At 34.5% G+C, this 25762-nt stretch overlaps 2 protein-coding genes across 2 annotated transcripts in view; one reads left to right on the top strand and one right to left on the bottom strand.

Moving 5' to 3' along the window:
- Window positions 1-8415: 8415 nt before the first annotated feature.
- Window positions 8416-9061, bottom strand: Dsk (Drosulfakinin). The gene has a single exon (XM_075311330.1). It carries the CDS (start codon window positions 9049-9051, stop codon window positions 8590-8592), a length of 462 nt encoding a protein of 153 aa, XP_075167445.1. The 5' UTR covers window positions 9052-9061; the 3' UTR covers window positions 8416-8589.
- A 10406-nt stretch (window positions 9062-19467) lies between these two features.
- The window catches only part of LOC142221295 (uncharacterized), a 112502-nt gene continuing 106207 nt past the window's right edge, over window positions 19468-25762 (top strand). The window contains exon 1 of the mRNA XM_075290962.1: window positions 19468-19984. The gene's annotated coding sequence lies outside the window, so the exon portion shown is untranslated. The remainder of the gene's footprint in view (window positions 19985-25762) is intronic.

The following is a 25762-nucleotide window of genomic DNA, read 5'->3' as shown; positions in this document are numbered from 1 at the left end:
ATCAAGACATTATTTTATAATTTTTTTGCACACTTACAAGAGATGTTAATGATTCATCTAAAACTCAAACAAAAATGGTTCTTATAAATCCAGAATGAAATCTTTAAATTTATCTTCGGGAAGTGTCCTCAAGTCATCATGCCCTCCTGAAATTTCAAAGGAAACCCTAATATTTGGTTCATGATGGTGGGTATTTAAGATTCGGCCCGGCCGAACTTAGTGCTGTATATACTTGTTTTTTACTAACATAGTGTACCATCCCTGGGCATTTGCCGACTTAAATTTTAAGTCTATAGATTATACATTTTGTTCAGATGGAGTGAGATTTTACCCTTTCGACCCCGAATTTTTATCGGTACAGCAAAAATTTTTTTATACTTTTAATCATGTTGAAGTCATTTAAGAAGCGTGTAGCCAAAATTTCGTGTCGCCACGCCCATTCGTTTGGGCGTTAGAAAATGTTGACTGTGGGCAACTTTGGGCAATTGTGACTATAAAATGGTTTGTTTTGTAATGATAGACATATTACGTTTTATTGGATTTTTTAAAGTTTGTTTTCATTTTTACAGTAAACGTATACTTGGATGTGCACGTGAGTGAAATTTCACTCACGCCCAGGCACATTCAGAAGAAATAATTGTACTCACGCACGCCATGTGGGTAGGAATTCACGCCCACGCAGATTCAGCAAATGAAAAGTCATACTAGCGCACGCTCACGCACGAACAATGTTTATGCCTCACGCTACCGCACGATTCACAACAATTTTGGTAATTCTCGACAAATCTCATGATTCACGAATATTTTCGGGACACGTTAATTTTTGGTGGCTCAATAAAATACTCGTAATTCACAAAATTTCCGCGACTCACGACAATATTCCTCATTCACGAAAATGTTCGTGATACAACAATTACCATTCCCGAAAATTCTTGTGATTCACGACAAATCTCATGACTCGCTGCAAATACAGATGAGTAATTAACATTCATAACTCACGACGGAACAAATTGCACAATTTTTTTTTTGTTTCTCGGTTTTATAATGAGTGTGAATTTCGTCGTGAACGTGAATTTTATCGTAAACGTGAATTTTTTCCATGGGCGTGATTCCGGAGAAATTTTACTCACAATCACGAACACAATTTGATTTTTACTTACGCACAACACTTTTTTGTTTAGTCCCGTCCGCGCACATTCACGAGATTTAGTTTACATTTCATTTACGGCTTCGAGTGAATCACGCGTGATTCATGAAAATGTTTTGTTTTTATACCCATCACCATAAAATGGTGACGGGGATATAATAAGTTTGTCATTCCGTTTGTAACACATCGAAGTATTGATTTCCGACTATATAAAGTATATATATATATATTCTTGATCAGGGAGAAATTCTAAGACGATATAAGCATGTCCGTCTGTCCGTCTGTCTGTCTGTTGTAATCACGCTACAGTCTTCAATAATGGCGCTATCATCCCCAAATTTGGCACAGATTAGTTTTTTGTTTGCAGGCAGGTCAAGTTCGAAGATGGGCTATATCGGTCCAAGATTTGATATAGTCCCCATATAAACCGACCTCCCGATTTGGGGTCTTGGGCCTATAAAAACCGTAGTTTTTATCAGATTTGCCTGAAATTGGAAATCCAGAGGTATTTTGGGACCATAAAGAGGTGTGTCGAAAATGGTCCGTATCGGTCCATGTTTTGGTATAGCCCCCATATAGACCGATCTCCCGATTTTGCTTCTTAGGCGTCTAGAAACAGTATTTTCTATCCGATTTGTCTGAAATTGAAAATCTAGAGGTATTTTAGGGCCATAAGGAGATGTGTCGAAAATGGTCCGTATCGGTCCATGGTTTGATATAGCCCCCATATAGACCGATCTCCCGATTGTGCTTCTTGGGCGTCTAGAAACTATATTTACCAACCGATTTGTATGAAATTGAAAATCTAGAGGTATTTTGGGACCATAAAGAGGTGAGTCGAAAATGGTCCGTATTGGCCCATTACATCTCTTTTAAAGAGAACATGTTCTCTTTATGTGTTCGTATCTTTTTGTTCACTCTCTTTTTTTGGTGCCGTATTTTTATTTCCAACAGTGCTCTTTATGTACTCTATTTCAAAAAAAAATCCTAGATTGATAGAATTTTATTTATTTAGTAGGAATTCGCCACTAATTGTTTACTGGGTTAAATCTGTTGACAAATTAAAGGCCGGAACACAATTGCGACGTTCCGATGTACGGCGTAAAATTAGAAATAGATGTAATTGAACGTACGACGTAAATACACCAATACGTTGTCGTCGTCAATTGTGGGCGAGATCATAGCAACATGTGTGTTTTATTTTTGACAGCGTATTTTTGAATTTATTTTGTTTATTTTGTAAGAAAATATGATTCTTTTTGTTTTTTATTGTTTTATTATATATTTATTTCGTTGTTTCTATCATTAGAAACTATTATTATTTTAATTTTAACATCAGTAAAATTATTCATTATTTAATAAAGAATTTTTTTACTGTAAACTCTTTTTTAGTTAAAATGTTCTCTTTTTTTAAAGCGAAAGTTCTCTTTTGCAAATTATCCATATGGAAACCCTAGATATAGGCCCCATAAACCAACCTCCCGATTTAGAGTCTTGGGCCTATAAAAACCAATTTGCCTGAAATTGGAAATATAGAGGTATTTGAGGACCATAAAAGGGTGTGCCGAAAATGGTGCTCATCGGTCCATGTTTTGATATAGGCCCCATAGAGACTGATCTCCCGATTTTGCTTCTTGGGCTTCTAGAAACTATATTTTCTATCCGATTTTCCTGTGCCGAAAATGGTGCCCATCGGTCCATTTTTTGGTATAGCCCCCATATAGACCGATCTCCCGATTTTGCTTCTTGGGCTTCTAGAAACTATATTTACCATCCGCTTTGCCTGAAATTCTTGAGCTTCTATAAACTGTATTTATTACCCGATTTGCCTGAAATTCGAAATGTAGAGGTATTTTTAGAACACAAATAAGTGTGCCGAAATTGAGGTATATCGGTTCATTTTTGGGTATAACACCCATATAGACTTATCTCTTGATTTTTACTTCTTGGGCGTCTAGAGACTATGTTTTCTAGCCGATTTGTTTGGAGGTATTTTAAGATCACAAATATGTGAGTAGCAAATGGTACCTATCGATCCATGTTTTGGTATAGCCCCCATATACACCGATCTCCCGGCTTTATTTCTTGGGCTTCTGGAATCCGTAGTTTTTATCCGATTTGCTTCCAGCAAATTAATCTATAATGAAATTTTAGACAAACGAAATTTCCTTTTGTTATAAAGTATTTTCGTTTATTCAACTCTAAAATTCTCTAAAATAGCTGGCGCACTGATCATGAAAATTGCTTCAAACTGAAAGTAAAATTTGCAGATTTTACTCATCGTATTTATTTAAATAATAGCGGAAAAATTCTACAGATTTAAGATTTCAAATCAAGGCGTAATTTAATCATATACACGATATGTTTATAATTTCTCTAAAACTCAAACAAAATTGGTTCTCATAAATCTAGAATCTTATCTGGTCTTCATAGGTAGAATTTTTAAAGTTTGTCTTCGGGAGCTGACTGTCTTGGGAGAAGATTTGTCATCAAACCCCCTACAATTCTATATATTATCAAGTAACCCACTACGAGGAAGAGTTTTCAAAGTAAACTATCATATTTAATTCATGGTGGTGGGTATTTAAAATTCGGCCCGGCCGAATTTACTGCTGTATATACTTGTTTTATTTTGAATCCGTGCTATTTTAACTGACGGTGTAAAAAAAAAAACAAAGTATAATAAAGCGCCAATATTTGTGCTAATCCACCAGCCAAGAAGGTCGATATCTATGGCTTCCTCCCTTTTTACGTTTCCTTCCAAATTCCTCCCCAGCACTGCATATATGTTCTCCACATCATCGCCGCATTCCTCGTCACTGGGACATCCCAAATTTGTTCAAAATCATTGTTTTCAAACCTTTTTTTCTCTAGGTCTTATGTCCAAAAATATGAAATTTTACTACCACAATGGCCCAAAGTTGCCCACAGGCAACTTTACAACTTCAAAAATTTCTCACGTGTTGGTTTTTTGTAATTCTAAGATTTGATTTCCACAAATATTTTATTTGATATATACTACAACTGATTTAATAAAAACTTTTAACATTTTTGTTGTAATGTTTGAAAAAAGTCACATGTATAAAAACCTTTGTATATTTCGATACCGTTACAGTTTTATGAACAAAAACAACGCTGACAGTGAGTCTCAAAACACAAAAAGTTGCCAACAGGCAACTTTAGGGTCGAAAGGGTTAAATGTATGTATTTGGGACAAAAATCTTTATATTTGAGGTGTGCACGTGAGTTATATTTTGCTCACGCTCACGCACACTCACGACGGAGAAATCTTATTCACGCACACTCACGCACGATATTTTTTGGTAGGACTCACGTGAAAAGAAAATTAGTACTCACGCTCGAAAATCTTTTAAATATCGTGACTCACGAAAAATGTCGTGACTCACGAACCATTTTATGGTAATATACCTATAGAACCTTACTGAAAACATGAGTTTGATTAAAATCGAGAGCGTTATACAACTCTTTACACCTAGAGTGTCACTAAAATTATAAATGAATTCAACTCGTAAGCATTTTATGTTCGTACGCGGAATTATTTTCGTGAGTGTGTTTTTCCGAAATTCGTTACTAACGCACACTCACGAAGATATTATTTTCGTGACTCACGCTCACGCACGACATTTGGTAAGTTAATCATGCTGACGCACACTCACGCCGTTGCCGTCAGTGTGAATCACGAATCACGCGTGAGTCACGAAAATGTTCGTGAGTCACGACAATTTCGTGTCAAGTGCACACCTCTACTTTATAAATATATAGCACCCAACACATTTGACGGATTTGATATAGTATCGAAAATGTGGATTTACAAAGTGGTTCAGGGTATAATATAGTCGGCTCCGCCCGACTTTAGACATTCCTTACTTGTTTTATTTATTTCTTATAGTTTATTTCAGTATTTGCAATATTATATATAATGATCTATCCTACTAGCGTAAAATATTCAATGTTTCTGACAGATAAACAAGAAAACGAAACAATAATAAAAATCGGTAGTCAGTATATGGTACAAAGTCATTTGCGCAGTTTGAACTAAGGTTTGTATTTATTTTATCTATTTCTGTTGTCTTTAGGGCTGTCCCGTCTAAAGACGTGCTTAGGCATTAAGAGGGTTAATAAGCGTAATAAATAAATTTGAGTGATTATATGCTACCCTGTGTTTAATGAATTTATATGAGAAACATATATTTAGGCATTTCGCTTAATCTTTTGTTGAATTACAAATGATTACAACAACCACCGGATAAAAGTATTGCTCCTAAAAGCACACACAAAAAATTTTAGATATTCTTCACACTACTAATGGCATATCGGTAGGATGAAATTAAATGCATTGATCATTTACTTTCAAACAATGAAATTAAATGTAATTTTTTAATTTATAATTTGTATTTATTGAGTCTTTTTTTACGTAAATGATACAATCAAATGTTAGCAGGAAATTCTTAAGACTATATTGTATTGTCTTAATTAGAAATAAAGTATTATACAACATCAGGTTTAATTTTTAAATGTTCATAGTGTTATTATCATATGTGCTTTCGTGTTTGCTCCCGACACTTCCTCAAATATATTATTCTTATAACTAGTACTTAATTAACTAAGCGCTGCTAGTTATGGACCCAGTTCAAAATCAATGCAGAAATAAAATGATGTAGAACCTAATCCATGTCTAGCCTAACTACTAAAAACTAATTTGCAAATTCAAACCATAAATGTTTTTAACTAACAACCAAAGACATTAAAATGCAGACAATAGATTCAAGTATAAATAAGCACCATATGAGTACATTGTCAAAAATTACATATTTTGGCTTCATAACCATGAAATATGAAGAAAAAAAATCGCCACTCATTTTCTAAATTTCGCTACGTTGGTACTAATTTATTATGCGAAAATGTTCCTGTATTCTTTAATTATTATATTTGCTAATAATTTGTATACCCTCCATCATAGTATAGGGCGTACATATCGAAATATTGATCTCAGACCCCATGCTTATTCTGGTTCGTGATGAAATGCTGATTCGATCTAGCTTTGTCCGTCCGTTTGATGGAAATCCCGCTAACATCAGATTGAAACAAGCTATCGACTTTAAACTTGGTATAAATAGTTGTTATTGATGTAAGTCGGATTTGAACTATGCCCCATATCGGTGTTAGTATATGCCTTTTAACAACCATGCCAAAATTAGTCGATATCGGTCTATAATTATATACAGCCCCCATATAAATCCAACCCCAGATTTGTCTTACGGAACCTCTTGCAAGAGCAAATTACTTCCGACCCGGTTGATACATGATGTTAGTAAGTCCCCGGTCTGACACATAGATGGCGTCGCTAGTATTAAATGCATATTATTTTTATATAGTACAAACCTTCAAATGATTCGTGTCAAAATTTGACGTCTGTAAGTCAATTAGTTTGTGAGATAGAGCGTCTTTTGTGAGATAGAGCGTCTTTTGTTATTGTGAAAAAATGGAAAAAAAGGAATTTCATGTTTTGATAAAATACTGTTTTCTGAAGGGCACAAATACGGTGGAAGCAAAAACTTGGCTTGATAATGAGTTTCCGGACTCTGCCCCAGGGAAATCAACAATAATTGATTGATATGCCAAATTCAAGCGTGGTGAAATGGGCACGGAGGACGGTGAACACAGTGGACGCCCGAAAGAGGTGGTTATCGATGAAAACATAAAAAAAAATCCACAAAATGATTTTGAATGACCGTAAAATAAAGTTGATCGAGATAGCAGAGGCCTTAAAGATATCAAAGGAACGTGTTGGTCATATCATTCATCAATATTTGGATATGCGGAAGCTCTGTGCAAAATGGGTTCCGCGCGAGCTCACATTTGACCAAAAACAACAACGTGTTGATCATCCTGAGCGGTGTTTGCAGCTGTTAACTCGTAATACACACGAGTTTTTCCGTCGATATGTGACAATGGATGAAACATGGATCCATCACCACGCTCCTAAGTACAATCGACATTCGGCTGAGTGGACAGCGACCGGTGAACCGTCTCCGAAGCGTGGAAAGACTTAAAAGTCCGCTGGCAAAGTAATGGCCTCTGTTTTTTTGGATGCGCATGGAATAATTTTTATCGATTATCTTGAGAAGAGAAAAACCATCAACAGTGACTATTATATGGCGTTATTAGAGCGTTTGAAGGTCGAAATCGCGGCACAACGGCCCAAATGAAAAAGAAAAAAAGTGTTGTTCCACCAAGACAACGCACCGTGCCACAAGTCATTGGGAACGATGGCAAAAATTCATGAATTGGGCTTCGAATTGCTTCCCCACCCACCGCATTCTCCAGATCTGGCCCCCAGCGACTTTTTCTTGTTCTCAGACGTCAAAAGGATGCTCGCAGGGAAAAAATTTGGCTGCAATGAGGCCTATTTTGAGGCAAAACCGTAGGAGTACTACCAAAATGGTATCAAAAAATTGGAAGGTCGTTATAATCGTTGTATCGCTCTTGAAGGGAACTATGTTGAATAATAAAAACGAATTTTGACAAAAAAATGTGTTTTTCTTTGTTAGACCGGGAACTTATCAGCCAACCTGTTACATCCGACCCGGTTGATATTTGGTACATGATGCTAATATATGCCCTCTAACAACCGTTCAAAAAGTTGTCAATAATTATATATAGAACCCATATTAGTTTTTAAAAAATATAACTTCGAATGTCTCTTAGAGGAAAAAAATTCATTTGATCCGGTTTAAATTTGGCCCTCTATTTAACATGCGATAATTGGTTCATATAGGTTCATAATTATTTATAGACTCTAAACTTTACAAACGGTAATTGTTACCACAACCCAAGTAATTCGATTGTGGATGTCTTTAGTAGAACTTTGTACGCAATTCATCATAGGGGGTACATATATTCTACTTGGCCGAACTTTTGATCGTATTTACTTGTTTTAAAATATTTCTCCGCGTTTTTATTTTCAATTACAATGTACCACATTTGAGAAATGTCCACGTTGCCGAGTGATAACGTTTCCAATAAAAACGGAAAAAATCATTTTATTTATTCGATCTATTTTTTGTATCAAATAGAAAAGATTTTGTCAAGCTTGAAAAAATATTTTCTATTTAATAAAAAAACACAGAAATCCCCAGTTCTGACAGCACAATGAAATCATTTTTTTACATTTTCAACCTGTCTTGTTAGGTTTTTATTTCATAAAATTCTAAACAAATATTTGGAACATTAAACATCTTGCAATGTACATTGACATATTACGAGTATTAATTAATTTTATTTACAATTTACTCAAAATAAAAGCATTTTAAATAATTTTAAGTGTGACTGATGTGATTCATTAAGACCCCAATTAGAAAATAAATTTTGCTGCAGTTGTGTCGTGGATGTCGGGTGGCCGAATTGGGAGGTGCCTAAATTTAAATGCTTCTGCCAAAACGCATATGGCCATAGTCATCGAATTGTTCCTCACCGCCACGCTTACCGAATCTCATGTGGCCATAGTCATCGAAGCGTTTATTCCGATCATCATCCTCATATTCCAGCAAGAAGTCAACCAGATCCATATTGGAGGGAGCTTTCCCATGGGCTTTCACTTGGTAATCTCTGGGAGCAAATAGCAGAGATCGAAGACCTCTTTTAGCTGCATAATAGCCAGTGGAACCAGGTGCGTTCAATTGATTGTTGCTTTTGGGAAAATTCCCCGACAAAACCTCATGTCCATCGTTTTTGGTGTTGTCCACATTTCTCGCCAAAGCCACGGGGATCCAGAATAAACAAAAGACCGCAAATGCAAAGAACACCATGGAGTTGAATATTTGGCGTTGCTGGTACATGTTCCCGTTGATGATTTGTGTCGAATGGAAAACCAAGACTGACATGCTATCCCATTGCATCCTGGCCTTTTTATAGTCCCTTTAGGATAGATCTTCTACTCTCATTGTGTATTTGCGTATTCCATCGACGCCTTACTTAGTCAATCATTCCTTTATTCCTTTAATTGAATTTCCATCCAGTGGTGAAAAATATTACACCATAAAGGAGTTTATGGGGATGTTATAATTGACAGGTGATTTATGTCAGGTCCAATCAATTTCACCCATGACTATAATGCAAAAATTTCCTCGCTCCTAGTGGTGTGTTAAATTGGCCATATGGTTTATTTTTCAGTTCAGGTTCTGGGGAAAGTAAGGATACTTTCTTTTGCATGTCTTCTAATCTGGAACATTTCAATGGAAATAAATTTACCAATATGACTTTCCTCAGTCACCAGACAGAATTTCCAAAAATATTCAAATGTCCCAAATTTCGCAGAGCAAGTGGTACATGACCCCAATATGCAATTGCTTCGCACTGCGAGCATTCTCACTTTTGCCAAAAGTCCAATGGGACGCATTGCTTACCAAAAAGTTGTTCTTTTGTTGGTAATCCTGTTTGTTTTTCCTTCCTTTTTGGGTCAATGCAACTAAACCCGACTGTCATATACAGCACACCTAGCGAGGTAGAAAGGAGCTTCAATGGAAATTTTTGTGCTCCATACTCAAATTCAATTGAATAACCACAAAAAAGTAGCTGATATAATAGACAGAATGCATGGATCCATGCAACTCAGGCATTGTGTGTGTGTTGTGTGGCAGTCGCCTTATTCATCTGTTTTATGAGAAGTAGCGATATCAATATATACAAATAGCCAATGACCCAGAAATACGTGGTATATCCATGTTAGCCCGATTACAAATCTCAGCTATGCAAATAGTGGTCTAAGAAGTGGTGAAAATTATGGATGTCACCAAATCAAAAAACAAACTCCAAACATTTCTAGTTCACCTAATTAAATAGTGAAAGTATCATCCTTGAATGGATACAATGGACAGTCTAAGTGAGCCTGAAATAAATCGACTGCCACTTTAGCCTGACCTTTTCATCCTTGCATAAAGCATAACCCACTAATAGAAATATTGAACTGTTAATTAAAATAAATAAATAACATTTACAAAATATTAAGGATAAATATTGATTGCGTGGCAACATAAAAGTAGAAGAAATAAAAATCACTGGTTTAGAATGTGAACAAAAATATTGGGCTTTATTTACCCAGCAACAAAAATTGGAAGTTGTTCTAAAGGCACAACTTTAAAAGAACTTCCAAAAATGTCCTCCCAAAGAGGTTAAAAACAGAGTAAGAATTGATAAAATGATAAAAAAATATTTAAATTTTGCCAAAAAAATGCTAATTTCATTCAGGAAAATTCCGAATTTTTGAAAATATTTGATGTCAAACGTTTCAGACAAACGTTGGAATGCATTAAAAATTTAAAAATTATTTATTTTACAAAATATAGCAAAGTTTTTTTTTTTAATTTACATCAAAAAACCTGAATCCGGATCACATCTTAAGAAGTGGTGCAAATTTAGTGCAACGGCTGTTGAAATTGTGACAAGCACATGTTAAATTCATTGCTTCTGCGCCAATTTTGCACCACTTCCGGATCTAAGAAGAACATTTTCACTACTTTTTTGCCGACGCTTTTTTATGGGTTAATAAATAATTGTCGTCAAACATAATTTACCTTCGAATGAAGTAAAGCCAAAAAGCCAGTGTGACAAAGTAAGAATGTCAAAAAACTTCGATGGCGAAAGGCGGGGTTAGATGACATTTGAGGTTAGAAAATGTCCCTATTTTTGTAGCCTATGGAAGAAAAGGTGTGCACAAATCCTAACGGCGTGATTACACTTTTAAATGATTATACTCTGAAAAAAATATTTACGCGATATTAAAGATTACGCAATCTAAATTTTAGGATGCAAAATTTACAAATTATTAAGGACAAATTTCTTTACAATAATGAAATTTTAATTAAAATAAAGTTTATAAACTTTGCTTCAAAAGTTTTTTCATTAAATTTAGGACACAAATTTTGTAAATTTGCGTCCCTCCGTTAAAGTCCCATGTCTTTGAACTAAGGCTAATTTTCCTTAAAGTAAAGAAACACATTTTTGCTTTAAAGAAATTGTCCTTTAATTAACAGAAATATTGAAACTTTAGATTTAAGATAAAAACGCTAAGACTTATTTTGAAAATTTAGCGTCTTTGGTTTAAATTTTTTTGGAATTAAGAAAACAGTTTTTAATTTAAAGTATCTGTTATAATTTGGATTTTTAAACCGGCATTTGTTTGTACGTGAGTACTTTTATTAATAAACCGCAAAAAGAGAATGAATTTTAATGTTATTGGTCCTAGAGTTAAAGCCAGATAGGTCGCTAAAAAATTTCTTTATTTTAACTCCCTAATGCCCCTATTTTTTGCCATCTGATTAAATTTTCAATGTTAACGACACAAAAGCAAGAGAGCTAAGCAAGAAAAAATTATACCGTAAAATTCAGCATAGCCTCTTGAATACCCAGCAAAAAAATTTGGAAGTTCTTCCAAAGGCACAACTTTGAAAGCACTTCCAGAAGATGCACTCCCAATGATGTTCTTTATTTTAACTACCCAGGAAGTTCTTTTAATTCAATTTTTTATAACTTGTTTTTTTTCATATTTTTAATGTGTAATTTTAACTTTTTTTGTTTCAAATAGTTTAAAAACAGTGTAAGAATTCATAAAAGGGTACAAATCATTTAAATTTTGTCGAAAAAATGCTAAAGCCAACCTGAAACAATAGTGAATTTTTGAAAATATTTGAGGTCAAACGTTTCTGACAAGCGTTAGAATCCATTAAAAATTATAAACATTATTTATTTGACAAAATATCACAGAATTTTTTAATTTACATCCAAAACATTGAACTCGGATCACACCTAAAAAAGTGATGCAGATTCAGTGCAACGACTGTTGAAACGGAGGACTTCCGTCCTATGACAAGCCCATGTTAAATTCATCGCTTCTGCGTCAATTTGCACCACTTCCGGATCTAAAAAGAACATTTTCATTACTTTTTTGGCGACGCTTTTTTTGCTGGGTAGTTTCAAAAAAGTTTTGTTTTTATTTTGTTCATTTCTGTTGTCTTAATGTGTGTTTTACTAAAAGCTTCCTTATTAAATGAAGCCCGCCTTTGGGCATTAGAGGGTTAAAGAAGACGCATCTTTGGCTCGGATTCAATACCAAAATCCTTAGGGTAAGGCCAAAATCTTTGGATCCAAGTAAACTTTTTTTTTTGAGTGTATTAACAAAACGCATTTGAACAAATATCTTTAATGGTAATTTTTATGTAGCTCCGTTAGTCTTTAATTGCCAGTTAACAGAAAATAAATTGTCAAAATCTTTTCTCCGGTTAGCTTTAATTGAAAAAATTTCAGCAGTTAACTTCTTAACTGACATAGGGAATATATAGGCAAGTTTACAGATATGTCCATAGTGCGGTTTAAAAGTTCGTTAGCTAACATAGCACTAACGGAGCTTCATGAAAATGTGGGTAAAATAAACATATTTTAATTAAACGAAAGTTCATAATATTTTCTATAAAATTTTAATCGTTAAATTTAAGGCACAAATCTTTGAAATTTGCTTGGCTCCGTTAAAATAAAGAAAAAAAATAACAATATGGAATCTTTGTAGTACAGATAGATATCTGTTTAAATGTGAATTTTTGAAATAATTTTTATTTATAAATGAATAGCTTTGCTACTATATCGTTAAAAGACAAAATATTCGATAAATCGGATATGTATCCCATATTATATTTTAATTGTATAGACCTTAAATTTAAAGCTAGATAGCTCCCTAACAAATGTCCTCATTTTAAAGAAGCAGCATCTTTTGTATCAGATGTGTACCATATCAACATCCATTGCACTGAATATGTATCACTTCTTAAGGTATGATCCGAATTCACACTGAAAAAAATATTGCCGTGAGGTCAAAGATAAACTTTTCAGTCGCATTGTCCCTATAATTAAGCATAATTTCTACTGGAAGTCGAGATTTATTTTTGGAAAATAAAGTTGTCGTTAACTCGTTTTTAAAGGACTTTGATAGCATATGAAAAAAGGTGAAAAAGCGAAAAATTAAAATTTGCTTCCTAGAAGCAAGTACACAAAACCCAAATTTAAAAGAGAATTGTGTCTTAAAAGTATCCTTACTTGAATTCTCCGCTTCTTTGCTCGGAATCAATACCAAAATTGTTAAAGTAAAGACAAAATCTTTGGAACCGGGCATGCTTTTTTAGGGCAGTATTTTATTTGTGAATTAAAAAACTTTTGTGATATTTTAATAAATAAATAGTTTTTAATTATACCCTTCACCTCTACTGCGGTACAGGGTATAATAAGTTTGTGTATTTGCATGTAACGCCAAGAAATAATTGAATAATAGACCCATCTTTTAGTATACTGATCGGCTTAGAATTAAATTCTGAGTCGATTTAGCGATGTCCGTCTGTCTGTCTGTTTGTCTGTCTGTCTGTTCGTCCGTCCGTCTGTCTGTATATGTAATTTTGTGCACAAAGTACAGGTCGCAGTTTAAGTCCGATCGTCCTCAAATTTGACATAACGTCTTTCTTCGGGTAGAAGACAATCGCTATTGATTTTGGAAAAAATCTGTTCAGATTTAGATATAGCTGCCATATATAGTTATCACCGATTTGATCATAATTCACGTATTTATGAACCGACGTTCTTCAAATTTTGTACATTTGAATGTTTTGTCAGTCCCGTAAAAACTGCCAAATATCAGCTAAATCGGTTCAGATTTATATATAGCTCCCATATATCTCTTTCGTCCGATTTGGACTTATATGGCCCCAAAAGCGAGAGTTTTGCCTTGATTTGCTTCAAATTTTGCACAACGAGTACGTTTAATGGTATCGTTAATTGTGCCAAATTTAGTTGAAATTGGTTCAGATTTAGATATAGCCCCCCTATATATCTTTCGTCCGATATTGACTTATATGGCTTCAAAAGCCAGAGTTTTGCCCTGATGTGATTAACATTTTGTACAAGGAGTATGTTTAATAGTATCGTTAATTGTGCCAAATTTAGTTGAAATCGGTTCAGATATAGATATAGCTCCCATATATATCTTTCGACCGAGTTGGACTTATATGGCCCCAAAAGCCAGAGTTTTGCGCTGATTTGCTTCAAATTTTGCACAACAAGTACGTTTAATAGTATCGTTAAGTGTGCTTAATTTGGTTAAAATCGGTTCCGATTTAGATATAGCTCCCATATATATCTTTCGTCCGATTTGGATTTATATGACTTCAAAAGCCAGAGTTTTGCCCTGAGTTGCCTGAAATTTTGCACAAGGAGTACGTTTTATAGTATCGTTAATTGTGCAAAATTTAGTTGAAGTCGGTTCAGATTTAGAGATTTAGCTCCCATATATATCATTCGCCCGATTTGGTCTAATATGCCCACAGAGGCAAAAGTGCTACTCTGATTTACGTGAATTTTTGCAGAGGGAGTCGAATTGAACTTAAAACTTTGCACAGGCAGTAGAATTAAGGTTCTGCACATGTGTGTTTATTTTGGTTGAAATCGGTTCAGATTTTTATATAGCTCCCATATATATCTTTCGCCCGTTTTTCCGTCATATGACCACAGAGGTCAAAGTTGTTATCCGATTTACGTGAAATTTTGCACAGGGAGTAGTTTCAACACAGTAACTATGCATGTGAAATTTGATTGCAATCGGTTCAGATTTCGATATAGATTCCATATATATGTTTTTCCTATTTACACGCAAAGAAAAAAAACGTTTGGAAAACGTGTACCGAAAACGTTTTTCTTTTGTTAGAGTTTTTTGAATTGCTTCGAAAATTTTAATCTTTTATCACCAGAAAAATTCGTTTGTTTTTATTTTTTCAATAAAAAAAGTTATTTTTGAAACAACAACGCAATCCATTTCGTTTATATCAAACACTGTTCTTTTCTGACTTTAGGTCTTTAATAAGACACATTTTACAGTTCAAAATTTAATATACTACAATGTAATGTTGAACATTTTTTCGGAATATTCCGAACATATCTGGAATATATGTAAAAAAAAAACAAAAAAAAAACTTTGGTCGAAGCAGGGATCGAACCCACGACCCTTGGCATGCAAGTCGGACGTAGCAACCACTGCTCCACGGTGCCAAACAAAATGTTTGTTTCTGTTAAATAAACTTTGTTTATTCGGTTCGTGGGCGCCGCAAGCTATGCCATATAAATATAACTTATATGGATATTTATCTATTGATGACCATAACAGGTACATAGCTCAGTGGTTAGTGTGTTGGCTTACAAAGTGCATGGTCCGCGGTTCGATTCTCCGTCCAGGCGAAAGGTAAAAAATTTTAAAAATTTATAAAATCGTATAATTTCTTCTACATTGTTGATATTACAGGAAAAGGTGTTAAGAACTAAAAAACCTCGTGGATGTGAGAAATATGTGAGGGAAAATGCAACTAGCAAGAAAACAATGTTTTTTTTGAGTTTGTCTTTATGAAATTGTTTTTACATCCTGGAAAAAATAAACGTTTATCACAAAAAGTATATACTTTTCTACCAAATACACTTCCTTACAGCGAAAAGCAAATGAGAAACGAACTTTGTTTGTCTAAAATTTCGTTTGGGAGGAAAGAATTATTTTTTTGCGTGTAGGGAAAACTGGCCGAAATACCTACATTTTCCTTATCAAATCGTCACTGCTAAGTCGAAAACTTATCAAAATGACTATCGACCGATAAACCATAAATACACTTTTGCGAAGTTGCCTCAAAATTGGTTCATATTTAAATGTTTCCCCTATTTTTTTTTTACTAACATTGTGTTCCACCTCAGCGCATTAGCCGACTTAAATGTAAAATCTATAAGTATTGCAGAACTCTGTACAGATCTGCTCAGATATACAGAATATATGTGTATGGATTTATATAGCATCCAACACATTGGACGGATTTGATATGGTATCGAAAATGTGGACTTAGGAAGTGGTGAAGGGTATAATATAGTCGGCCCCGCCCGACTTTAGACTTTCCTTACTTGTTTTTTTTTTATGAATTTATGACGCTTGACTTCAAATATTTTCACATATAGGGTTAGCACAGTTTTCGAGAAAATTTAAATAATTACTCTTTAAAAATTATGAAAAGCTCGAGTTATAAAAAAATAGAATTAAAAGAACTTACTGAGTAGTTAAAATAAAGAACACCTTTGGGAGGATATTTTTAAAGCCGTGCCTTTGTGAAGTCCTTTGTCTAGCATAGACTTCATATCAACTAATTTACAATTTAGAAGACAACGTCAAGATGTTTTATGATATCCTGCCATCGGCAAGTGTTACCACAACCAAGTAATTTGATTGTGGATGACACTCTCTAGTAGAGCTTTCTACGCGATCTATTGGAAGGGGTTTTCAGCGGTGGATTATCCTCACTCGACAATGCTGATGACATTTCAGAGCATTTCAAAGTTTCTCTAAGTATTTTCACCGCAATGTGAAACGCCATTCGAACTCGTCTATAAAAAAGGAGGTCTTCATTGAACACTCAATAATAAGAAAGAAAATCACCAATTTTCCTATCACAATTCACTGCACACACACACAAAATTTTTTGATTCAATCACGAAATTAATTGATCCAATTAATTTTTTAATTGAAATGTCTGCATTCATAGAATGATAGTATCAATTAAAAAATTAATTGAAAGTTAATTAAAAATTAATTAATCCAATAAAAAAATAAATTGATGCTATTAATTTTTGTGATAGATTTTATTTCAATTAAAAAATTTGTTGAATAAATAAAATTTTTAGTTGAAAACTTTTTAAAACTCAATTAAGACTTTAATTGGAAAAATTTTCGTGATTTTTTTTTTTGTTTTTGTGTAGTCTAAATTAGCCTAAAATAAGAGTCTGCTACTAACAGGTTGACTGATAAGTCCCCGGTCTGACACATAGATGGCGTCGCTAGTATTAAATGCATATTATTTTTATATAGTACCAACCTTCAAATGATTCGTGTCAAAATTTGACGTCTGTAAGTCAATAATTTTGTGAGATAGAGTGTCTTTTGTTATTGTGAAAAAATGGAAAAAAAGGAATTTCGTGTTTTGATAAAATACTGTTTTCTGAAGGGAAAAAATACGGTGGAAGCAAAAACTTGGCTTGATAATGAGTTTCCGGACTCTGCCCCAGGGAAATCAACAATACTTGATTGGTATGCAAAATTCAAGCGTCGAAAAATGAGCACGGAGGACGGTGAACGCAGTGGACGCCCGAAAGAGATAGTTACCGACGAAAACATCAAAAAAATCCACAAAATGATTTTGAATGACCGTAAAATGAAGTTGATCGAGATAGCAGAGGCCTTAAAGATATCATCATTCATCAATATTTGGATATGCGGAAGCTCTGTGCAAAATGGGTGCCGCGCGAGCTCACATTTGACCAAAAACAACAACGTGTTGATGACTCTGAGCGGTGTTTGCAGCTGTTAACTCGTAATACACCCGAGTTTTTCCGTCGATATGTGACAATGGATGAAACATGGCTCCATCACTACACTCCTGAGTCCAATAGACAGTCGGCTGAGTGGACAGCGACCGGTGAACCGTCTCCGAAACGTGGAAAGACGCAAAAGTCCGCTGGCAAAGTAATGGCCTCTGTTTTTTGGGATGCACATGGAATAACTTTTATCGATTATCTTGAGAAGGGAAAACCCATCAACAGTGACTATTATATGGCGTTATTGGAGAGTTTGAAGGTCGAAATCGCGGCAAAACGGCCCCATATGAAGAAGAAAAAAGTGTTGTTCCACCAAGACAACGCACCGTACCACAAGTCATTGAGAACGATGGAAAAAATTCATGAATTGGGCTTCGAATTGCTTCCCCACCCACCGTATTCTCCAGATCTGGCCCCTGCGACTTTTTCTTGTTCTCAGACCACAAAAGGATGCTCGCAGGGAAAAAATTTGGCTGCAATGAAGAGGTGATCGCCGAAACTGAGGCCTATTTTGAGGCAAAACCGAAGGAGTACTACCAAAATGGTATCAAAAAATTGGAAGGTCGTTATAATCGTTGTATCGCTCTTGGAGGGAACTATGTTGAATAATAAAAACGAATTTTGACAAAAAAATGTGTTTTTCTTTGTTAGACCGGGGACTTATCAGCCAACCTGTTATACCTAAACTAATCTTTTGATCGAAGAGCACAAATAGCGAAATGGTTTATAATTTTAAGTTAAGTTATAACTTATAATGAACGTATATGACGTTTTTAATAAAGATACATCCTCAAATTATTTGACGAATTTCAGTCAAAATATTTCCTCACAATGGCAAAGTTACTCCGGCTGCCAGCAGATACTATAAAAATCTTTCCCCTTTTAACACAAATCTTTTGTGAAAATACCCTCAAAGGAATCACTTCGAATTTATGATAATGATATCGACACAAATAAACATGACCAATAGAATCACGGAGACACTTCTATGTCAGCTGCTAGTATCAGTACTGTAAACTGGCCATGGCAAAATATCAAAGTAGGTCAAATGAGAAGGAAACAAGTAAACAAAAAGAAAATTTTGGGTCACAATTCGAGTCAAGGTAGAAAACATGAATGAAAGAATCTCACATGCAAACTATGTAGCCATGGATATGCTGACCATATAACCGAAACCATAAAACTTAACTTTGGTGATGGACTGATTGCTGATGCTTTAAACTGCAAGTAGGAGCAAACTGAACTATTGGTCATTAATCTCAAATCAGCAACTCCTCTCGATGACTTGACACTTTATTTTAATAATTTTATGCAATTCATTGTTAGATCATTTTATTGTGGAAACCACTGGCTATTGTTACTTATGTAAATGAAGTGTTTGGAGCCATTGGCCATCTGCACTTGGAGAAAAAAATAAATGTTTCCATCTACCTCATGTTTATTGCATTTCTAATTGCATTGGGGAAGTGATACAATAGCAACATCTCTATTTGCCAATTGAGGCTATCTGTTTATGTATGCAACAGAGCTAAATTTAATGGTAAAATTTTTAGTATTGGAGATGGTGATTCCTATACATTTAATAACCTCAATTGGACTGGATATGTTGACTATTTGGCCTAGTCACGGCCTATCACGCTCGCTCGGTCCTCTTGGCTAACATTTAAAGGCCAACATTTGCCATCAGCCTCTTGTTGTTCAATGGAAATGAAAACTAGAAAGACCATGGAGCAACAACTTGTTCTACTGGGGCAACATTGACAGTGAATGTTGAATGCTGTTGCTGTTAGCGGATACTTTTCTTTTAGCCACTTCGATCAATGCGGATGATTTCCAATTTTCATAGTTGCAATATTGATTTCAAACGGTTCGGTCGATTATCGGCAAACTAAATTTTCGCAAAAAAAAAAACAAAAAAAAATAACAAAATAAAAATAAATCAAATAATTAAAAATCTAATTAAATGTTAAACAAATGAAAACAAAACCCTTCCGAATTGACCGAATATTTGAACTTTACTAGGACTATCAGTACATTATTCAAAAACTAACCATTTGATTCGAATTCCAAAAAAACCTATAACATCATTGTGAGAGTAGTGGAAACTTCCTTTGATCTAAATCAAGCTTGGAACTCGTTTGAATTCATTGGGAAAGTAGTCCACAGTTAATGTGTTCAAAATTGTGAAAGAAAATGATTCACTGCATATGGATACCATTATAAAATAATAAGAAGTGGTTATTAATGATACCGTTACCAATAATTCAACATTTAAATTTTAAGATAAATAAAGTAAAAAATAAAAGATCTGAAAACAATTTATTTTTATATGAAACTCAAATACCAGCGAGAAAGCTAGGACCAATTTTGACTACCCATTGTCAGGTAATATGAAAACCCTGTTAAATTGTACAAAATATAAGTCTAGATTTCCATCATTGTAAAGTCCGCTATTGTGAGTTAAAACATGCAGGTATAACTAAATAAAAGTACGAAATGTGTACGGCAGAAACACAGAATCACATAGAAGCAAAGTGCATGAAGCCACTCGGACGAAAAAGACTGTTTTCATATGTTTCGGTGTAACCATTATATGTTTGGAATTCAACATTTTAGCATAATATTTTTAAGTGTAAGCATATAACTAGTATAACATGCTTGGGGGCATATATGTTAATATATTAGAACATTTTATGTTTGCGACATCACATTTTCTTGAATGTCTCTGGATGCAAATATTAAAAAATAGAGAACAAGATAAAGATGACAACATAATACAATGAGAGAAAAAATGAGAGCAAATGGTGCTTTGCTTGGGAATTTCGGTATGTGTCTAGTACATGAACGAAATTCACAAAAAATTAAAATATTTAAACAAAAGGGATTTATTTAATAAACAAAGAAAGTGCAGTGAATTGGTGGAATGTTCAAACTACGGTTTCTATCAATCGTGCATAGTAAATATTATAGATAAAAATCAGATAAAATCTCATAAAATGTATAACATATTCAATGTTGTGAAACTGGAAGTAACTATTTTGGGTCTTAACAAGTATATACAGCAGTAAGTTCGACCAGACCAGGCCGAATCTTTAATATCAACCACCATGCATCAAGTATAACAGTTACCTTTGAAAACTCCTACTTATGGTTCTGAAAAACCTACAGAATTTAGACCCAAAATCGGAGGGAGGGTTTACAAGGGGGGATAATAACTATAGTTTCTAGAAGCTCAACCATAGCAACCATAGACCGATACACACCATATTCGGCACACCTGTTTGTTGTCCTAACATACATTTAGATTTCTAATTTCAGGAAAATCGGATTACAAATACGGTTTCTAAAAGCCCAAGTAAAATCAGGAGATCGGTCTATATGGGGGCTATACCAAAATATGGACCGATACACCTCATTTTCGACACACCTATTATTGGTCCTAAAATACCTATAGATTTCCAATTTCAGGAAAATCGGATTGAAAATACGTAAAATTGGGAGACCGGTCCATATGAGGGCTATACAAAAACATGGACCGATGGGCACCATTTTCGGCACACTTATTTATGGTCCTAAAATACCTCTAGGTTTCAAATTTCAGGCAAATTGGATAGAAAATACGGAACGATCTTCCAACTTGACCTGCTTGGAGACAAAAAACGAATTTGTGCAAAAATTAAGCAAGATAGCTTTATTATTTTTATTATACCCATCACTATTGTATGGTGGTGGGTATAATAAAATAAAAGCGATGTATAACATAAAAAAATATTTGTTTAGAAAAATATTTAATAAAAAAATTGCTGGTGAGATTTTAATCAGCGTTTTTATACCCTTCACCATAGGATGGGGGTATATTAACTTTGTCATTCCGTTTGTAACACATCGAAATATTGCTCTAAGACCCCATAAAGTATATATATTCTGGGTCGTGGTGAAATTCTGAGTCGATCTGAGCATGTCCGTCCGTCTGCTGTAATCACGCTAACTTCCGAACGAAACAAGCTATCGACTAGATACAAGTAGGCACAAGTAGTTGTTATTGATGTAGGTCGGATGGTATTGCAAATGGGCCATATCGGACCACTTTTACGTATAGCTCCAATATAAACGGACCCCCAAATTTGGCTTGCGAGGCCTCTAAGAGAAGCAAATTTCATCCGATCCGGCTGAAATTTGGTACATGGTGTTAGTATATGGTATCTAACTACCATGCAAAAAGTGGTCTATATAGGTCCATAATTATATATGGCCCCCATGTAAACCGATCACCAGATTTGACCTCCGGAGCCTCTTGGAACACCAAAATTCATCTGATTCAGTTGAAATTTGGTATGTGGTGTTAATATATGGACTCAAGCACCCATGCAAAAAGTGGTCGATATCGATCCATAATTATATATAGGCCCCATATAAACCGATCCCCAGATTTGACCTCCAGAGCCCCTTGGAAGAGCAAAATTCTTCCCATACGGTTGAAATTTGGTACGTCATGTTAGTATATGGTATCCAACCACCATGCAGGAATTGGTTCCTATCAGCCCATAATTACATATAGCTCCCATATATACCGATCCCCAGATTTGACCTCCGGTACCTTTTGGAGGAGCAAAATTCATCCGATCTGCTTGAAATTTGGTACGCGGTGATCGTATATGATATTTAACAACCATGCCAAAAGTGGTCCATATCAGTCCATAATCATATATAGCCCTATATAAACCGATCCCGAGATTTGGTTATGGAGCTTCTTGGAGGAGCAATTCTCATCCGAGTGAGTTGAAATTTGGTACATTGTGCTAGTATATGGTCGTTAACGACCATGCCTAACTAGGTACATATCGGTCTATAGTTATATATATGCCTCAGATAATTCGATCTCCAATCACACAAAAATTTGTCCATATCAAGTTCATAATTGTATATAGCCCCCATATAAGTGACAACCATATTTCAATTCTGGCTCTCTACGTACCGTGCAAAAAGTCCATATCGATTCGTAATTACTTGTAGACTTAACTATACATAACTCTTTTGTCTACTATATACCACGTATGGACTAACTCACAATTTAGAAAACGATGTTAAGAAGTTTTAAGATACCACAACCCAAGTATTTCGATTGTGGATGACAGTCTTTCGTAGAAGTGTCTACGCAATCCATGGTGGAGGGAACATAAGATTCGGCCTGGCCGAACTTACGGCCGTATATACTTGTTATTCCTTATAATAAAGAACATCTCAGGAAGTAGTTAGAATGTCATTCCGTGGTGTGATATCAGGTTCATATGGAAATTTTTGTTTTTTAGTTTCTTAATTTTTTTTTGATCCAAATGAACGTCCAATGCACAACTTCTAAAGCAATGCAAAGGACCTCAAAATGGAGTGCTTCCGCCCTATGACAAGCCCATGTAAAATTCATTGGAGATGATCCAGGTTTGCACTACTTCCGGATAACAAATTGGGGATCCAAACTACTTTTTGGAAGCTCTTTTTTTTGCTGGGCCAGTCTTTAACTTAAAATGAATACAAAAATCCAATCAAATGTTAAGGTCAACATCTTTGGATTCAAATACAAGTTTTGTTCTCAATCATCCTATTCACAACACAAGTAAAGCAGTCGTGGGTTATTGTGTCAGGGAGAAATTCTTGTAAACTGCCGATGGGGGAGGGTTTCATTTCCTTCATCCTCTTATGTGCTATAATGTACAACATTGTATTAAAAAGCTTAATTTGAGAAGGTACCTTGTAACCTAATTTTTATATTTAACATTCAAAATCATTGACCATTTTAATATGAATATTTAACGAAGCATGTGTAGGTGGATTCTAGAGATGAACAAGTGACTTGTTGTGATACAAGCGTAAGCATAATCATTGACACGTGTGTGTTATTGACTTTTTCTGATCTTGAGAGTGGATGAGTAAAACTTTCCACACTCGAATTGAGTACGAATCGTTTGACAATTTTGCGTTAGCGTGAATCCTACCATAAATATCGTGCCTAAGCATATATAAGTAAAAATTGTGCATCGTGAGTGTGAGTTACGCGCATGTACACCTCTGGTGGTTGTTTCGTTCACTTCTAGCTTTGTGTGTAGTATTCACCTGTCGATTGTGCTTATCATTGCGGTCAGTAATTAAATGCAAAATACCAAATCATAATTTCACTGGAATACCAGAAAGAAAATCTTTTATTTATGATTTACATTAGCTGACGAAGAGTTAACCACTCATAGTTTTCTAGTTTTCTGTGGTTTCGGGGTTTTGGCATGGTAGCTATTATTAAAATGTTTAAATATTTGAATATGGGTCAGTAATGCAAGAGCATATGAATTCTGCCGTTATGCCAAGAGTGGGTTTGAAGAATTCAAATGTGGTTTCTTTCCGTCTAATGACATAGATTTAAGTAATAAGGGCAGTACATTTGGGATTATCTTCTTTTAATATACCCTCCAAAATTTATTATATACAGTGCTGTTCAAAACATCTACAACTAACCCTACCATGAACTTAATCTATGTAAATCTCTCATAATAAGAATTTTATAATTTACGTCCCACTTAAAAAATAGTCTTTATGGAGTTGTTTTTCCAAATTATTATTGGGTAAATAAAAGGGCTATTATAAACCATTATTATTTGCCGAAAGGTAAAGAATCGTATGAGTCGACCTATTCAAAACATTTGCAACTACCCAGCAGCCTGCAATATCTCCTCCTTTAATGGCATTATATTTGTACCTAAAGTAGTTATAAGGACCTAAAAGAGGATATATTAAACGTACAAAAAAGGCATTGTAGGAATAACGTTTATTTCATTGCTTCATTTTGTCATAAAGTCCAAAGGAAAGTATTAATCCAAGAATTACAAAAAGTTCCGTCAATCATAGTGGGGACAATATTATGGTCTGGGCAAGCTATTGGCCCGATTCATAGAGTCGAGAGTATTATGCTGTCGGAAGTCTACAAAAACATTTTGTCCCATGTAATATTGCCATAAGCATTCCTGCAAAAACCGTCTGTATGGATTATTATTACTAGTATGACCTCCAGCACACGTTTAAGGTGGTAAAACAATGGATTTCCGATTGCATGTGCTTGACTGGCTTGCTCACTCGCCTAATGTCAACGTCGTAGAATAACCTTTGGAGAATTATAAAACGAAAACTTGGGATTAAATTGGGAAAGACTTTAGTTAGTTTTAAATATTTGGGGCACTTAATATTAGTTGCCAATGTTTTGAACAATTCAAAACTCTTAGTTTTAAATTATTTTACAAATGATCAAAAAGTCTTTAGTTCCCCTATTCCCTTAAATCTTTAAGACTGACCCAATAAGCAACAACATGGCATTAAAGTCTTCGTTTTAATATTTTTGTTTTCATTATAATTTCGTTTTATTTTCAGTAGTCGGTGTAGTTGCAAATGTTTTGAACAGCACTGTATGTAAACTATGCAAACAAACATATTCTACTTTCTGTCTATTTATAGAAATTTCTCAAATAATGTATTGTGTGATAGTTAAAAAGTTTTACCGATATTAATATCGAATCTGAAGATCGGTTAATATGGGGCTATATAATGCCCTAACATTTTCCAATATTTACAATACTTACAACAATAACAACTACTTCATCAAAGTTTTAAGTCCATAATTTGTTTCGTTCGGAGTAAGGACACCAACATCAGCTATCGAATTCTTATGACAAAGATTTGTTAATTTTCAAATTTGAATATCAATATATGCACCATATTCCTATTGAATCAGTCGAACATAAAATTTGGCCACCAAGTCAATTTCTGGAAATTCTTTCGATTCGACTAATCCATATTTTATTACAATCGACTAACAAAATTGATTTTGGCGGTGACCATATTTGGGTTGAAGAAATTCGGGAATATAAATGCTTCAAGCAAAATGTGTTAAAGAGCATATGTTGCAGAGCCTGTTTTCTTGAGGGTGTAGGAATCCTTGATGCGAATTAATACTCCATCATGTCTATAATAAAAGGTCTTATAAGACGTAAACGAGCAACGCTTCCAAATTATTGAATTTTATTACAAAATGCGTGATCTGTTAAGAAAGTTCATCGCGGATTTTTATCGAAAAATCGTGTTCAGGGACGAAGCTCATTTCTGGCCCAATGGATACGTAAATAAACG

The sequence above is a fragment of the Haematobia irritans genome, chromosome 1, assembly GCF_050003625.1.
Source record: "Haematobia irritans isolate KBUSLIRL chromosome 1, ASM5000362v1, whole genome shotgun sequence".
In the NCBI taxonomy this organism is placed as follows: Eukaryota; Metazoa; Arthropoda; class Insecta; order Diptera; family Muscidae; genus Haematobia; species Haematobia irritans.
The sequence above is the reverse complement of the archived record's forward strand: the minus strand, read 5'-3'. Positions and strand labels throughout refer to the sequence as shown.

Bases quoted from the DNA above. Each gene is read 5' to 3' on its own strand.
- Dsk (XM_075311330.1), bottom strand. From the start codon at position 9,051: ATGTCAGTCTTGGTTTTCCATTCGACACAAATCATCAACGGGAACATG.